The sequence below is a fragment of the Epinephelus lanceolatus genome, chromosome 8 (genome assembly GCF_041903045.1).
Source record: "Epinephelus lanceolatus isolate andai-2023 chromosome 8, ASM4190304v1, whole genome shotgun sequence".
In the NCBI taxonomy this organism is placed as follows: Eukaryota; Metazoa; Chordata; class Actinopteri; order Perciformes; family Serranidae; genus Epinephelus; species Epinephelus lanceolatus.
The window spans coordinates 10,757,195-10,774,184 of NC_135741.1; the positions used below are offsets into that span (position 1 = coordinate 10,757,195).

The 16,990-nt window shown below is 39.3% G+C and overlaps 2 protein-coding genes across 2 annotated transcripts; both read left to right on the plus strand.

Moving 5' to 3' along the window:
- The first annotated feature begins 2,078 nt into the window (after positions 1-2,078).
- Positions 2,079-7,539, plus strand: pym1 (PYM homolog 1, exon junction complex associated factor). The gene is made up of 3 exons (XM_033627945.2): positions 2,079-3,091; positions 5,829-5,922; positions 6,473-7,539. The coding sequence occupies exons 1-3, from the start codon at positions 3,061-3,063 to the stop codon at positions 6,972-6,974; spliced, it is 627 nt and encodes a 208-aa protein (XP_033483836.2). The 5' UTR covers positions 2,079-3,060; the 3' UTR covers positions 6,975-7,539.
- Positions 7,540-11,054: 3,515 nt separating this feature from the next.
- On the plus strand, positions 11,055-15,580 carry LOC117257785 (matrix metalloproteinase-19-like). The gene is made up of 9 exons (XM_033628108.2): positions 11,055-11,315; positions 13,122-13,210; positions 13,323-13,453; positions 13,545-13,757; positions 14,158-14,403; positions 14,487-14,585; positions 14,688-14,852; positions 14,964-15,091; positions 15,171-15,580. The coding sequence occupies exons 1-9, from the start codon at positions 11,199-11,201 to the stop codon at positions 15,408-15,410; spliced, it is 1,428 nt and encodes a 475-aa protein (XP_033483999.1). The 5' UTR covers positions 11,055-11,198; the 3' UTR covers positions 15,411-15,580.
- Positions 15,581-16,990: the final 1,410 nt, after the last annotated feature.

Below are 16,990 nucleotides of genomic sequence, written 5' to 3' on the forward strand. Positions count from 1 at the left end.
TTGGTTACTTGTGAGAAGGGAGGGGGTGGTGCAAAAAAGGGGGAGGCATGTCAAATCATTAATAAGCACTGGTGAGGGACTTGTGTTTTTTATTTTGGCTCAGGGAAGGGGCATACAACTTTGAATTACTGTATTTTATATTTATTTTACCAAAGGAGGGCCTGTGTTAAGGAGGGGCGGTAGCTAAGTCCGGATAGGGGCTGGGAGTCCCTCATGTCCCTGTCCGCACCTGATATGGAGTGTGGACTGGTAGCTGGAGAGGGGCCAGTTCGCCTCCTTGGCACTGCCGAGGTGCACTTGAGCAAGGCACTGAGCCCGAACTGCTTGGGGCATCCATCCATAGGTAGCCCCCTCGCTCTGACATCTCTCCATTTAATGCATGTATAGGTCCTGTTTGTGCATGTGTGTCTATTTCAGGCCTGTGTGTATATGACAAAAGTGAAGAAACTGAATTTCCCCTCGGAGATTGATAAAGTGTTTCTTCTTCTTCTTTTTTTTCTCTTCTTCTTAACATAAAAAAACCCAAAGTCACAGCCCTACGTTGCATTATTCAATGCACTGATGTGTACATTGCTTTAATATTGCAGCTGGTGAAGGTGAAACTAATTTTAAGTACTCATACTTCTTGGTAGAATTTTGAATTTGCAAAGTGACGAGTAACTAAAGTTATCAAATAATTGTAGTGGAGTAAAAGTACAATACTTCCCTCTGAACTGCAGTGAAGTAGAAGTATTAAGTAGCAGAAAATGAAAATACTCAAGTACAGGTACCTCAAGATTGCACTTATGTAAAGTGCTTGAGTAAATTAAAGGTTCAGTTTAATTTAACATTAAACGTGAGTATATGGAGCACAACAGCAGACTTACATATGACATATAAAAATTGGATTGATTGATTTCATGTACACCTCTTCAGTTCATGACTTTTTCAGCATGGTCAATCAAAAACTTACATCTTACAGAGAGTATTTCCATTAATGTTATTGTTTATATTGTGATTTTGTGGTATTTGTACCTTTATTATCATTAAATACTGTGTTATTTTTATGATTACCCACTTATTTTAGCTATTTATAGCTCTTTCCGCCCTGCATAAATCTACACACTTTTGTCAGACAGTAATTCCCCTCATGATCTCTGTTTCCTGCCTTTATATGTGAGTACCATTAACTGTTAAATACACAAGTACTCTTCTTTCAAACCACTGCTACTGGCTGCATTCAACACTGATGGCCTTAATAGCATTATCTATAGCTGAAGAAGAGATGTATACAGCTCTGCCTCTGTAAAGTAAGAAAATGTGTTTCACTGACTAAAAGTTACATGTGCACATTTAGAGTTATGTTTGATTAATATCTCAACCAGAGTTGCTTTTTAAAACACTTTATTTTAGAGCTTCCCTCTTTTTTAACTATGACCTTTACCACTCCAGCCTCATGCGCATTTCATAAAATAAACTGTCTGTAGAAAATCAAAAAGCCAAAAATGTAGATAGAGATACGAGAATAACTGATCATTTTTGTAAAAGAAGCTTTATGTAAGTGAAAACATCAGATCAGATAGTGCTACAGTTCACCAGCTGTAGAGGACCTTTACAAGGATTCATCAGTTTGTTAATGATGAGATGAGATGTCAGAGATGGGGTGCATACCATAAATGAAAATAAAATGGACATGTAATCACTGAAGATGCTTCAGTGGAGTTGTATCTTTCTGGTTCTATGTTATTGTCCTCTTTGACAAACTGATACAGGGCCAGTAGTCTTCCTTGACAATCTTAATTTTTGAGACACTCTTTGGGTGACACACGCAACTATTTTAGCTGTGTTTATTAATGAGGCCTTGTTTGTCAGATCAGAGTGAGAACTGGGACAGAGAAAATGGGTTCACAGATTTCTGCTTCTGTGTCTCGTGTCCCAGGACAATCATCATCAGTCTTATGCAGTATATTACGTTGCAGAAAATGATGAGGCATTCACAAGTTTGTATCCTCAGTGCAGTAGCCTATATACTGTACAATGTGGTTGCATTTACCTTCTACACATAAACAAAACTTTTATAACTATATCAGACGTTTTTTTTTCTTTCTTTTTTGATCAGACCAACTTTCCTCAGAATTTAGCCTAACAAGGTGGAACTTTAAGACTGTGACAAACTGATTATCTTGAAACATGTGGAAAAAGACATCAGTGAAAATTTATGCCTACCCTATCTTTTGAGTTCGCTCCAGAAAATGGTCTCAGTGGAATTATACATATTTTTTGTTTGTTTGTTTGTTCTGGAAGTCAAGAAACTATAAACTAACAAGATGGAATAGTGGAATATAACTTCAGGGACACAGTAAAGTAAAATAATCAAACAAACATGACATAAAATCGAGCACATGCACCAAAAAAAGTATTAAAAGTCATTTTAATGTGCAATATTCTGTGTTTATGTGATAAAGAAGATCTTAATATACAATTTGAGATATCTGTTATACATTTTTACACATATTTAAAGAAAATATGAGAAGTAATTAATGGGGACGGAAATGTTGCTCATAATAGAAAATATAGTAGAATAAAACACTTAGTTACATTACAGGGCAATGCTGTCCACTTTTACAAGCTGCTGAAATGAGTCAAATGATTGTTTTACATCAAGTGTTAAAATACCCGTTGACTGTTCAGATCCAAACCTGGCAACCCATGATCCACGTCGTCATTTCCGAAGTTGAAGAAAAGGGTTCGCACGGTTTGTTTCCTCGCACCGCCCGATCTCTCTCTCTCTCTCTCTCTCTCACACACACACACACACACACACACACACACACACACACACGGTCCATCCATCCATCCATCCATCCATCCATCGATGTCTAGCATTAGCTGTCCTGTGCTTCGTCTTCACCGTAACACCAGTCCGTAGAAGCTGCCATGACAGCTCTCACCTCGAGGGAAACAACAGTTGAAGAAACTGCATTTCGCTGCTGTGTTGGATCCGACTGAGCGAGGGGACGTTTGGTGGAAACCTTAAGTCACCGACCGACCGAGGGGAGCGGAGCAACACGTTACACCAAAATGGCAACCCCCTATGTGACAGATGAATCTGGTAAGGCTGATGCATGTGCCAGACCTTTCTCCAACTGGAACAAAACCCGCTGCATTCAACAGAGCCAACAAAACCAGATTTTTATTTTGTCATCTGCAGTTATAATCGCCAATAATAACATGTTAAAAGACGTCTTTGATTCGGATGTTTTGTTTTGCAGCTAACGTTAGCTAAAACGGCTAACGTTGGTTAGCTTGTAGCTATCGCACTTAATCAACGTTAGTGTGAAAACACCGTGATATACCCAGCTATATTAACACGCTGCTTATAAAAAATCGTTTAGTTCTTGTATAACTTTAGAGCTATAGGATTTTCAAATAGCCACTTTGCCTTTTGCGACACCGACCTGACAGTTGCTACATTAGCTAGCTAGCATTAGCTGCTTTGCTATTTCTGCTGTGATTATCAATGACCACTGTGTTCATGTTGTGATATTTTAATCACAACACCAGTTACTATTAACGCGATATTTTCTGTGTGAAATTGTGTTCCTTTATAACTTTTCGCCTTATTTTTTGTCTCAGAAGAGAAAATGTAATTCACATTAGTTATTAATGTGAGTTATTATGATGGTAAATCAGGGCTAATCATTTACACATTCACTAACTAACGTTACAACAGTAATATAAGTTCAGACTACTTTAACACCCAACTGTGATTTACTGTAGTAATTAGGACCAAAAACAGACAATATTCATGTAGGATTTTTACACTATGATTTATAGACAGATTACTTAATTAATATTGAGGAGAAATTTTACTGTTACAGCAGCCCAGTGTTTTGAAGACAATATTTTAAAAAAGCAAAAACAACAAAACAAAAATCCCCAATACTTATTAACTGTATGTAATACTTAGAAGCAGTCACTTACGGAAAAAGTGGGAAACTATTACACTGTACATATGTGTGTGTGTGTGTGTGTGTGTGAGAGAGAGGTGGATTAAGTGCAAGTGATGCAAAATTAAATGCAAATTATACTGTCAAGTTGCAGTGCAATGGGATCACATAATTAAATTTAAGAAGGTGAAAGCTGTACGAGTCCAGTGTGATGACATTATATAAATTGTGATATAGTATATTTTCAGGAAAATCAATTGAGTAACAGTTAAAAGATAGCATACTCCAACATGACAAATCAAGGAACAGCACCCTGTTAATGAATACATGATATAAAAATACAAAAATTTCCAAAAGCAGTCTTGCTCATTGGTTTGTAACTTTGCCTAAAATTGGCTAACAGTGGTTACCAGGGATTTTTTTGTTTGTTTTTGTGTCCACCAGCCTCTGTGGTTGGTGGATTTAAAAAAATCTTCCAGCCACTAAACAGATTACTATTGGTTTTTGGCTGCTGAGTGATGCACGTGTTGCATAACATATCAGTGGTGAGCAGTTTCACCTACGCAAGAAAACAGATCAAAGATTTTACCAAAAAAAAACCCCTGAAGAATGAGCAAAGTTCATGTCACAAAAATATTTAAGTTCTTTCCTTTCCTGTCAGTCATGTCATAATCTCTCAGTTTTATGTTGTGACCCCTCTGAAGAGTTCAGCCCGCAGGTTGAGAACCGTTCTGGTCTGATGTACAGAAAGATATGGAAAGAACTTCTGTATGTATGGTGTTACAATAGGCAGTTGGCATGTTCTCACAATATAATTAAAATAATAGGATACCTGCTTTCAGATGTTCTTATTATATCAGTTTATTTCTCAGCTGTAAAACACAATTCTTTGTCCTTGTACCTGAAAGTGCTGTGGGTCTTTAGGCTTTTGATAACTGTAATGAGAGTGTGAGACTGTGTGTTTCCATGAGGGGATGGATGTTACCACACACACACACACACTCTGAACAGCTTGTCAAACTAGTGATGGATGGATGAAGCTTTGGAGCTTTCTTTGTGTTTCTGCCAGAAAAAGATGTAAAGCTTTGGGGCTTTAAATTCAACATGCACAGTGACATCTGGTGGTTTGAAAAACTTACCGCAGCCCGTCGCCTCATTGATTTTATACTTTCAGTCCCTCCAGTGTGCAATAAACGCCCAGGAAGCCCATGTGTTATTTATTAAATCTATAATACTCTTGTTCAGAGGTGCTGCATTAAATGCCCTTAACATTGTGTAATATGCTACAGTAAAATGATTTATAAACATGTTGTCCATAAAGCCTACACATAAAATATTTATTGACATGAATTATTATTATATTTTATTGGTGCAAATGTTCCCAAACCTATCATAAGTTCTTTTAGTGAATTTGACCATGTGATTGACCAGAAACTTTCTGGCTAACATGTTCATAAAGTTATCTCCCAGGTAGCGGTAATGCATCAGTTATTTAGTGCAATGCCAGCTAATATTTAACAACACAGTTTTGTGGTGATTTAGAGTTTTAAAATGTTCCAGATGTCAGTGTGATGATGATGTGTATGTGTTCTGCTTTATATTCATGTGGCAGTTCATTAAATCAGCTTGATGGGCCCGTGGAGCTGCACAGCTTCCACTTCATCCAGTTATTTACATTTACACATTTACATTTGACAAAGACCTTACACATTAATGCAGAGAATGCAGTTTTGACCAACCTCCAAAAGAATCGAGCAAGCACTGAGGTATTTTCTATGTCATGAGAAGAGTCAAAGCCAGCCCACAGCTGATGGGATGAATTAAAGACATTAAAATGTTCAGTTTTATTCATGCAAATAAATCTGCACACTCTAAAATGTTGCACCTGTTGCTCTTCAGGGAAATACATTGCTGCCACTCAGCGACCTGATGGAACATGGAGGAAGCCGAGGCGGGTGAAGGATGGTTACACCCCCCAGGAAGAAGTCCCAGTGTAAGTGCAGCTGGAAAACTTTTGAATATACATTGTTTATGCTATTGTTTAAAATATAGTCATAAAAATCTCAAAACATGTTTAATATTACTCCTAATACTTTTCTTGTATTACAGATTTAAATTCTATTGCTGCACTGTAACGTTAAAATGTCACTATCACGTGATACACATAGACCAGGCCAATATCGCGTCAGTGTCAAGGTTATAATTAATTAGGTATTTTGAAAACTCCGGTTCAGACAAGGTCGCAAAACAATTACTGACATTTCCATTAAGTAGATGTTTGTTAAACAAGAAATAAATACATACAGACTTGTCAAAATGATCATCCAAACACATCAAATCAAATTGACATCTACAGGATCTTTGATTTTCTATCCCCCAAAAAAGAGCGCAGCCTCAACGCTTTGTGAAGTATCTGTATGTGCTGGTCTGGTCTATAGATGTAAGCAGCGTGTTGACGACAGGACTGACTGATGTGTAAGGAAGTCATTTTTATCTTCTCACTTCTGTATTTAATCCTATGTTTCTGTCTCTTGCTCTTTCAGCTATGAAAACAAGTTTGTGAAGTTTTTTAAGAGCAAACCCGACCTGCCCCCTGGGATGAGCCCGTCCGACACTGCTCCGTCAAAGCAGCAGCAGCAGAAGATCCCCGGTTGCGGGGACAGCGAGACAGCTGGTCTCTCAAAGTCTGCCAAACGCAACATGAAACGCAAAGAGAAGAGAAAACAACAGCAGCACCAGGACGGGGACGTGGACTCGGTGAGCGACGCTGTCGAGAACATGTCCATTTCAGAGAGTGGCGAGTCTTCAAACAAGACAGAAGAAGCGCTGGTCTCCGTCTCGTCTCCCAATGATTCCTCAGCAGCAGCAGCAGCTGAAAAGGCCAAGAAGATCAAAAACCTGAAAAAGAAGCTACGGCAAGTTGAGGAATTGCAGCAGAAAGTGGACTCAGGGGAAATAAAGGAGCCGACAAAGGATCAGTTGGAAAAGCTGGGCCGGCTTCAAGCCTTACAAGATGAGATACAGCAGCTGGAGCGTGACTCTTGAAGCAATAAAGGAAAGCAGAAGAGTCGGACAGAATATACATACAAACATACTGAAAGACAGGGAAGGGACCTTTGCAGCTTTGTGATCATAGCTTCCATTAAACATATTCTACCTATTTGATATTCATCCTGAACTCTGGAAGTGAACACAGTCCCAGCGCCTTTCAAGCAGAGAGTGACAGGATGTAACGCAGCAGGCGTCACATCTTCAGACCTGACGGGCCTGTTTTCTAGAATCAGATGTCCAGATAACATTAAGACGCCTGCTCGTACGCTCGTATCGACCAGGCTGTTCATTTATAAATATCTTTTAAAGACGTCATCGTGAATTGTTTTGTGAGTGTCTGTCCTTTCCATTTTGTACCTTTCATAGCATCAGGTATTATTACGGTATTACTTGCACATGAAATATTTTCTGTTTAAGAGAATATAGTTTGTTGACTCGTCTGCTCTGAGAAGTAACACAACATTTTTGTCAGTAATTCGATGGCCTCTTGTAGTAGCACTAATGTTGAGCCATTGTCTAAACAGTCATTACATCGATTAAAACGACATGCTGCGAAAAATGTTCATCTCACAGTGCTTTTTATTAGTAGAGTGAATAAGTACTCTGTGGGTGAAGAACTGGGGAGTTATTTTGGACGGCAGGATGTAAACTCAACCCAGTCACCAGAGAAATGTTGCCATGGTATGTTTTTCTAAACCATGAGTAAGTTACATTTGTATGTTGTTATGTAGAGAATACAATGAAAGTTCACATTTCAGCAGCTCTGGTTAACGTGGTCAGATTTAGGCACCCAAATCACTTGCTTATGGTTAGGGGGGGCGGCGCAATTTCCGGCAGGAAAAGCAGCCTCTCTTGGTAAAAAACAACCACTCTTTGGGCCCAAAAAGCAGCAGTGTCTCACTATTACCCTTTTTCCATTGTCGCTCGTGGCCGCACCGATTTGTGTTTCCATTGTCAGTTTAGATGCGCTGTGCCACGCCAAGCTGCGCCAGAGATGGACTTTCTCAGGAGTAGGTCCAAATGCTGGGCCGCCAGCCCTCAAGCGGGTAGCCGTGACTTCTTGCCAACCACAGTCAACCTCGACGACTCCTCCCCAAACAAGCTTGTGTGTTGTTTAACTCTCCTCACCTCTGTCTGCAGGAGACCAGAGAAAAAGGTGTTTTTAAAAGTAAGAGTTTAGTTTCTCTCCTGCGTCCTGTTTTTACTTTAGATATCTGCTTTATTTTACCGTTTCATGTTTGCTATCCGCCGCATTAGAAGTTGTGTGAAGATGCTGCTCAAAAACTCAACACCTCCTTTTTCATATTGACAAGCAGTTTTGTTGTTTGTTGGTCTGCAGCTTTGCAGACGTTTCACCCACATGACAAGCCATCCATCATCTCCCCCACCTCCTGATGACAAAGTCAGTTTATATACTACATTACTTTAGAAACGTTGATATGATAAGTATGAAACGTGTAACTGTATCACATTCATGCTTTGCAGAAAGCACAATGACAACATCTGGTGACTGGGCTGTAGAAAAGCATCCGTATTTTGGTGCCATTAAATATTTTAGAAACAAGTCGCCCACCTAAAGGATGAGGCTGGTGGTTTTGTATACCCAAAGCAATGATTAATTGATGCTGCTGACCTTGTCTCTGCAGTCATAGGCGGATATATTTTACTCCTCTGTGCCAGAGAGCTAACAAAGTGTTAAAGTAAGCCACACTGTTGTTCCTTTATTATAATCAACATGGCCAGTATAGTTAGTTTGGGTTGATCCCTTTTACACCGTCCTGCTTCTGTAAATAATCATGTGAAAACTAAATGTGTATTAATCCGCAGCTGAAAATAGCCCCCAACAAATACACTATTAATGTCTGTCTGAGTAATGTTTGCTAAAAGCTACAGTGCCCCACTATTTTAGGGAATGACGGAGCCTTACAAAACTAAACTAAACATTCACGACGTGTTCTGACAGAGTGATGTTTTTGGTAGAAACAAATAGACAATTAGAAGTATATAGAAGAATAAAGAATGTATCCTTTCAATAACTTTTCCTCTTAAATTTCAGCAAATGTTTTTTCTTCTCAGTGTAATGAAATGAAATAAGGTGACTTTTGCAAACAGCTTCTAGACTAAATGGAATTCTTGCACTGGATTGAGCCTGTGAGGCGCTCCAGCAAGTTAGTTTTGCACTTTTATAAAAGTTGAGTGACTCGCAAAAGACGAGAATGAATTTAATCTGTGAAAAATGGATCAAGTGCCCCTCAAAATACTATACTTACAATAGTGAAGTATACTTTCTTTGCAGTTGATATATAAGAAATCAACATGCTTTACTGCTTTATTTTAACAGGCAATGATAAAATGCACCATTGCACATCAAGTTACTGTGACTTCAGAGCTGCCAATTAAACTTCACAAATTAAAGCAAAATGGTTTTCCAAATATTTTGTTTTTGGAGATTTTTTCTGGAGATGGTTCACCACCATAAACTATTTAAACTTTAAACCAGTAGAGTGTCCCAAAACCCAGGAATGAGTTAGCATTTTCGCACCCCCGGTTCCCTCGTCTCGAAGGCAGTGGGTTTTTGGTTAGATGCCTAAAATAATGTCTGTGGTTAAGACAAGCTCATGAGACATTCACATTTTGTTCCATGGCTTAAAATATGTCAGTAAATACCCCAATCATGAATTTTGAAGCTTTTATGTGTCTTAAAAAAGGCAGTTGCTAACAAGTGGCTAAATTAGACTACAGAATATCATCACACCGAACACGGCTTTACAGCTGTGCTGTGGGGGCGAGGTTAAATCATGCGACTGTGGTGCAGTTCGGTTATAGCCTAATGTTAGCTTTTTACTTCTGGCAATGGCATTTAGGGCTTCTAAAATCATAAAAGCAGTTTTAATTTGTGAAGATTATCTCACTAAACAAAACTTGTAAGAATCATAAACGTTAGTTTGCCACAGATCTTATTTTCGGCACTAAGCCAAAATCAAAAGGAAAAATCCCAAAGGCTTTTTGATAAGGGGAACCAGGGCAATGCTAACTTCCCTGCAGCACTCTATTCCCTCTCCTTTGTGCATTGCATCATGGGAGAACACAGTAGAGCATTTTAGTGCAGTCTGGGATTGGGACATAATTTAATATTTTGCTCTGCTCCAGATGGGTCAATGGAATCAATCAGTGAATCAGTAATTGCCAGTGTTGCAACGACACAGAGCTGGTTGAAAATCTGCCTTTAAGTTTAAGTTAAGTTTAAGGTGGCAAAGGCAGAATCCAGGGCAGGAAACTGTATGTCTGCAAAGAAAAGATGCTCTTGATGATGAGCTATCAGGAACTGTCCAGTGTTTCTTGGCGTTAAAATTGAACCTGTGCTTAAATTTAGTACATATAATTGCTTTAAGCACGTCTGAGTCTCGCTCCCATCTGTCCACTCATTTTTTATGAGCTGCATCTCACAGTGTTTAAGGAGGCGTTCTCTGTCTCCATTCAGAGGACGATTTGTAGCGATGGTTACACGGGGGCGTCATTGTTTTTCCTTGAATGGGCTCCTACATTGTGAACAATATAATTAGCTGTTGTCTGGTGGAGGAAGTGTGGTTAGTTGTTTTCCTCATAGAGCTGTAACCATGAGGTGAAAGAATTTATGTGAAATATTGTTTCACAAACATAAAGCAGTATTTCTGGTACGTCTGTCACACTAATTCATGTCGTCTGGGAAATTATTCACCTGCAAAGTGTTGCAGCTGGATTAAATATCAAGAAAGTTTCACCACAGTGACATAAGTGGTTATAAGTCATCACCTTTAACAGGCAGTGGGCAGATAATCTCGTTTTTTGGAGTTAACACTGAATTAATTTGCTTCCTTTGACGTAAACAAAATTACTCAGAAGTTATTCTTAAACGCTTCAAGACAAATGGCTCTAAATGATGGTGTAAGAAGGCGTGAACAGGCTGTTAGTGTCGGAAATATGTATTGGTTGGTTTTGGTCATCCACGCATCACATTCTTGTAAAAGGTTTATTATGTGGCTTTGAGGCCGTCCTGAACAGACACTTGATGGTATAAAAACTGGATCCCCAAACTAAGACAACAGCCTCAGCCCTGACTCAGAGGGGACTAATACTCTGAGGATGGATGTAGATGGAGGAACGGCAGTCTCCAGAGATGCTTAAAACAATCCAGAACTTGTTTATTATTAGTTGAGAAGTTTTTATTTCCCCATAGTGATGGAAGAAGACCCAAACTGGAAAATGGAATATAAACTGGAGTTAATGGTGCTTCTTGTGCTGCTGATCACAGCTTCATCTGTCGGCCTGAGGAGAGAAGAATTTACTGAAGCAGTGGTAAGAAACTTAAGGAAGATGAGATGTTGAAACATAAATTCGTCCTACAAAACTGTAAAAACAAAACCTGTGATCAGTTTTCAAGTATTTCTTGGAGGTAAATGTCCTGATTTAAGTCTTTATCCATCTTTTTTTTTACAGTTTGAAGCTGCCTAATAACACTGATTGCGATTATGTATAGGATACATCATGATAAAACCAACGATGGTGCAGTCTAAGCTGTCCATACTGCAGGAAGTTAATTATTTATTTTGGTTGGGGGGATGATTTTGGCTATAATAATGTATCATGGCTGTTGTTGAAAGAACTGTAGAAGAGATAATTTGTGGTGCAGCCGGTAATGCCAACAATTCACTTTGATGATATCAGTGCTGCCTAGCGTTTCATCCAGGGCACCAAAAACAACCCTGTGACAGGACTTGTTGCATCTTGCAAAAGAAACTCAAAGACATTGTTGAGACTTTAGTGTTTTTGAAAGGGTGTCAGTAAAATGGCTCTCTACAATCATACAGCCTACAGTTATTTTGTAGATTAAGATTTTGCAAACAAAACAAATGATGACAAAACTAAGTTCTGCTGTAGATTTAACTACCCTGTAAGTCGTTACAATCAACACCTCAATCTGTTATGACATTAAAGCAGTGGTTCTCAAACTGTGGGGTGGACCACCTTTGGGGGGGCACAGAGCCACTGCAGGTGGGGCGTGGATGACCAGGGGATAAAACACAGAGTGAAACAAAGTTGAATGAATATCATTTATGTAGGTAAAATAAACAAACAAGAGTTTACTAATGCAATCATGCTGACCTTTATTTGACTAAAATTCAACATAGATTCTTTTTTATTAGTTGCTTCCCCAATTATTGGTAAGGATCGATAAAAAAAAATGGGGTTGTGTGTGGGGGCATGAACTTTTTTTGGCTTACAAAGAAGGGCATGATAGGAAAAGTCTGCAAAGTAGCCTACCTACATGTAAATGCATCAATATCTAGATGAGCATTCAGAGAGCACAGACCTAGGGCCAAGTGCCCTATCTCACACTGTCAACAAAAGTGAGGAATAATTTGTGTATCCACCCTGTGATTCATATCCCCTGCAAAATGTATGGGCTCCTCCTTGGCCCACACTACACCCCTCCACTGAGTTTTATGAATATCAGGCCACTGTAGTTTTTCTGTAATCCTGCTGACAAACCAACAAACAAACCAAACTGAAAACATGAGTGATCATGATAAATAATATAACAATGTCATAGGAACTATTCTGCTGAATGAGTACTTTTACTTTTATAATCTTTATGATTTTAATGATAATCATTACTCATAAAGCACTTTTAAAACCAGAGTTACAAAGTGCTTTACATGTCAATAATTAAAAGAGACAAGACATGAAAACACCAAGTTTTCAAAGAACTGATAAAAAACAGGAGTATATAAAACCTAAGGAAATAAAACACAGTTTAACTGAACTTAAAACTCAGGTAAAATCAAGAAAGGCTCTCCAATAAAAGTACGTTTTAAGAAGGGACTTCAAAGGGATCACTGACTTGGCTGACCTGATTTCCTCGGGCAGACTGTTCCAGTGACTCGGGGCCCTGACAGCAAACGCTCAGTCCCCTTTAGTTTTCAGCTGAGCCTCTGGAACAGACAAAAGTCCTCTGCCCCATTTAGGAACATTTCATTGTTAAAACGTCATAGCACTTTTATCTATAAGTAAAATTTTGATTGCCATACTTGGAGTATTTTTACAGTGTGGCATTGAAGAAATACTTCTTCCATCACTTTACAATCAGTGCTCTCTATTCAGGCATATTTAAGGAAGTACGGCTATCTGCACATCCCACTGGACAGTAAAGGCCAAAACCATCCAGCTGAGGAGATAGTGGAAGCACTTAGGTGACCATTTTTCATTGTCTTTACCACTTTGTGAACTCAAGCTTAACATATTTCCCTCTGTTTTCACCTATACCCCAGATTTATATGTTTATTTCTCTCCTTTGTTTGTCAGAATCTTTCAGAAAACAACGAACCTTCAAATATCAGGAAAACTAGATTCAGCCACTCTGGCGATGATGAACAGACCTCGGTGTGGACTGGAAGACTCTTTCAATAACAAATCTCTCAAATATAGAGTCATGGGTGGGAAACAGAACTCTTGATATACACTCAGATCCTGATTTTTACTACAATATTGCTTGGTAAGTCTTGTGAATATTTCCTGATTGAACAGGCCACTGGCGTAAGAAGATGCTGACCTACAGGATCTACAATTACACCCCTGACTTGGGTCAGAGTAAGACCCGTTTGGCCATCCAGAGTGCTTTTAAGTACTGGAGCGATGTGTCACCTTTAAAGTTCAAGGAGCTGCAGCGAGGAAGAGCAGACATCAGGATCTCCTTTCACAGAAAAGACAAGTCGTGTCCAGTTCCCTTTGATGGACGAGGTGGGAACAACTTTCTTGAAATGTTTGCCATTCCTTTAAAAGTTTTGTGATCTATGGAGTCCCATTACAATGATGGAGTATAATGATCATAATGAGTGACTTCCTAGAATGGCAAATTAATGACTTAGTATCTCAAAATAATAAAAAACTTCCTCGAAATAATGATTCAGTATCTCAAATTAAGGAGTTGGTGTCTCAAAATAATGAGAAACTTTTAAAATAATGATTCTTAAAATTAGATAATACTCAAGATAATGTGTTATTTACTTAAATTAATGGCTTTCCTATCTTTAATAAGGGACTTACTATCTTTAAATAATGATTTGTATCTCAAAACTTTTGATGGAAGCTGGCAGACACTTGAAACGATGATTTGAAGAATTCTTGCTTTATCTTTAAGGTCATGTTTTGGCCCACGCTGATGCCCCTGAGTCAGGCATTGTGCATTTTGACGAAGATGAAGTGTGGACAGAAGGAAAGAACTCCGGCTCCAACCTGAGGATCGTTGCAGCCCACGAGATAGGCCACGCTCTCGGCCTGGGACACTCACAACACTACAGCGCACTGATGGGACCTGTTTACAACGGATACCGCTCAGACTTCAAGCTACATCCGGATGACATACGAGGGATCCAGGCTTTATATGGTAACATCAGAGTAGAGCCACATGTCAGTGTGTGTGTGGTCTTTGAAGTACAGTTTATACAAGTGCAGTGTTGTTTCTTTTAGGAAAGCCGGGGAAGACTCCTCCGCCCAGAAAGCCAAGTCACATTGTACCAGGAGGTATTCCAAATCCTTGCAAGGCCACTCTGGATGCAGTGATGCTGGGTATAGAGACTCTGGTGCCTTTAGGACAGAAATAAAACATGTCTCTGTATCAGTAATGCATTAACTTACAGCTCTGTTTTCTCCTGCATTGTGTCCCTGCAGGTCCTCTGCGGAAGACATATGTCTTCAGTGGTCAGTACGTGTGGACGATGTCCAGCTCTGGCTACAACACTCCCGTCCTGATCTCTGCACTGTGGAAGGAGCTGCCAGGGAGCCTCAATGCAGCTGTTCACTCTCAGCGGACCAGCAAATCTTATTTTCTGAAAGGTGGATTCATTTCATAATTTCAAAAATGTCTCACCAGATTGTGATGTACGAAGCTGACAGGATTTTAGCTGGCAGTTTAAAATGCAATGCACTCCTCTTTTTCATTCAAAGATGACAAAGTATGGAGATACTCAAGCTTCAAACTTGACCACGGATTCCCTAAACGCCTGGCCAACATCCCTGCTAATATTGATTCAGCCTTCTACTTCAATAAGAACAAAAAAATTATCTTTTTCAAAGTAAGTGCAGACACAATATTTCCCTCAATTTATCATGAGACATTTATTAAATATCTGTTTCATTTACTGGTGATTTCAGGGCTCTGGATACTGGCAGTGGGATGAAATTGGCTTGACAGACTTCAGCTCATATCCCAAACCTATTGGACAGCTCTTCCATGGGGCTCCCAGTAACACTGATGCTGCGTTCACATGGACAAACGGCCACATATACTTGTTTAAAGGCACTCAGTACTGGCGTGTAAACCAGCACCACCGAGCAGTGGAGAAGGCCTACCCTCTGAGCATCGCCGCACGCTGGATGCAGTGTGACGACTGAGCCACAAGAGGCCCCGGGGATTCAACACAAATGTTACCCTGTAGAATGATTCAGTATAAAAACAGAGAGATGCTTATTTATTTGAAGGAATTAGAGTATTATTATTTTTTGGAGACACAGGCTGCATGAAATCAACACAAAGAATATGTATTTTTTTGTTTATATTATTATTTAAAAAGTAGTTATTCACATACATGCAATAGAATTGTCTTAGAAGACAAACTAAGACTTTGTTCTGTGTGATTCAGTAAGATTAAATGTTGTTATCCACTGACAAGGTGTTTACAATGGCTTTTTCACATCAGACATTTTGACTGTCGTTGTAGGAAAAGCACAGTTGTTGTTAATAATGTTAATGATTGCTTTATTATTATTTACGCCTGTGCTTTCCCCCAGTCATGTCTTGCATGCGAAAAGCCTGTTGCAAGGACTATTGAATAACAGTAAGCACCCGCACACCTGCGATTCACCTCAACCAGAACCATATTTAAATCGACATCTGCCTCATTCTCATGTTAGTTTTGTTGCAGCTGTGTGAAACAACTCACATCTTTGAATTCTTATCAGAACATCCTCTTAAAGCTTCACAGCTATAAAGTCCTTAATAAACGTCGGTTCTTAATATTTCTGTTTTAACATTTCTTTTGCAGAGAACAACCAGAGTTGAAAATTAAATGTGTAGGCTGTCTATTGTTTTCAAATAAACTAATCAAATGAAACTAAAATGAATACTTGTGTCACCTCTGAACAACTTCAACCTCAGCCAGAGCAAAACAAATGAAACTGAGAACACTCGTGTGGGTGTGCAGGGACTTGTGGCTAAAAGAGATTTTTTTTCCAAGATGAAATAACACCTGCTTCCTCTCAGTACACTCAGTGGTTCTGCTGCTGTATTATGACAGCTAATGTTAGTCAGTGTTAGCAAACTTGGATTTTGTTTGTGGAGTAACTGCCATCACTGACTGTTCAAGGAGCGGTATTTAGGACAGCTGTGGCTCAGGAGGTAGAGCGGGTCGTCCTCTAATTGGCAGTTAGATCCCAGGTTTCTCCTCTGTCTGCATGTCGAGGGATATCTTTGGACAAGATACTGAACCCAAATTGCTCCTGATTGGTGTGTGAGTGCATTTATACTGATTTGCACCTTGGCCACTGGTGTGTGAATGGGGGTGAAAAGGTGAATGTGACTCCGTTGTGTAAAAGTGCTTTCAGTGGTCAGAAGACTAGAAAGGTGCTGTACAATTCAAGTCCATATTTAGGATTAAGTGGCATCTAGCAGTGAAGTTGCAGATTGCAATCAGCTGAAAACCCCTCTGCTCACTCCTCCCTTTCCATACGGAGTTGAACCTATGGTGGCCTTCAGGTAACATAAAAACCTGAAAGCATGGACATATAAAGAGAACTTGATACAGCTTTAGAAGCAAGGCTCTGTCAGTCTTATGAAAGTTGCTGAGTGGCACATTAAGCTAAAAAAGTTTGACTTCCTGGGTATAAAATTACGCAGATCTTCCACATTGTTGGGCCCATAGAGCAAGCGTACCAGAGATTTCAGCTGGCCAAGCAGCTAACTTCCCTTAAATAGG

Coding starts and splice junctions, on each gene's coding strand:
- pym1 (XM_033627945.2), top strand. CDS start 3,061: ATGGCAACCCCCTATGTGACAGATGAATCTG. Junction 3,092..5,828: donor CTATGTGACAGATGAATCTG/GTAAGGCTGATG, acceptor GTTGCTCTTCAG/GGAAATACATTGCTGCCACT. Junction 5,923..6,472: donor CCCCAGGAAGAAGTCCCAGT/GTAAGTGCAGCT, acceptor TTGCTCTTTCAG/CTATGAAAACAAGTTTGTGA.
- LOC117257785 (XM_033628108.2), top strand. CDS start 11,199: ATGGAAGAAGACCCAAACTGGAAAATGGAATATAAACTGGAGTTAATG. Junction 13,454..13,544: donor TCTCAAATATAGAGTCATGG/GTGGGAAACAGA, acceptor CTGATTGAACAG/GCCACTGGCGTAAGAAGATG. Junction 14,404..14,486: donor AGGGATCCAGGCTTTATATG/GTAACATCAGAG, acceptor TGTTTCTTTTAG/GAAAGCCGGGGAAGACTCCT.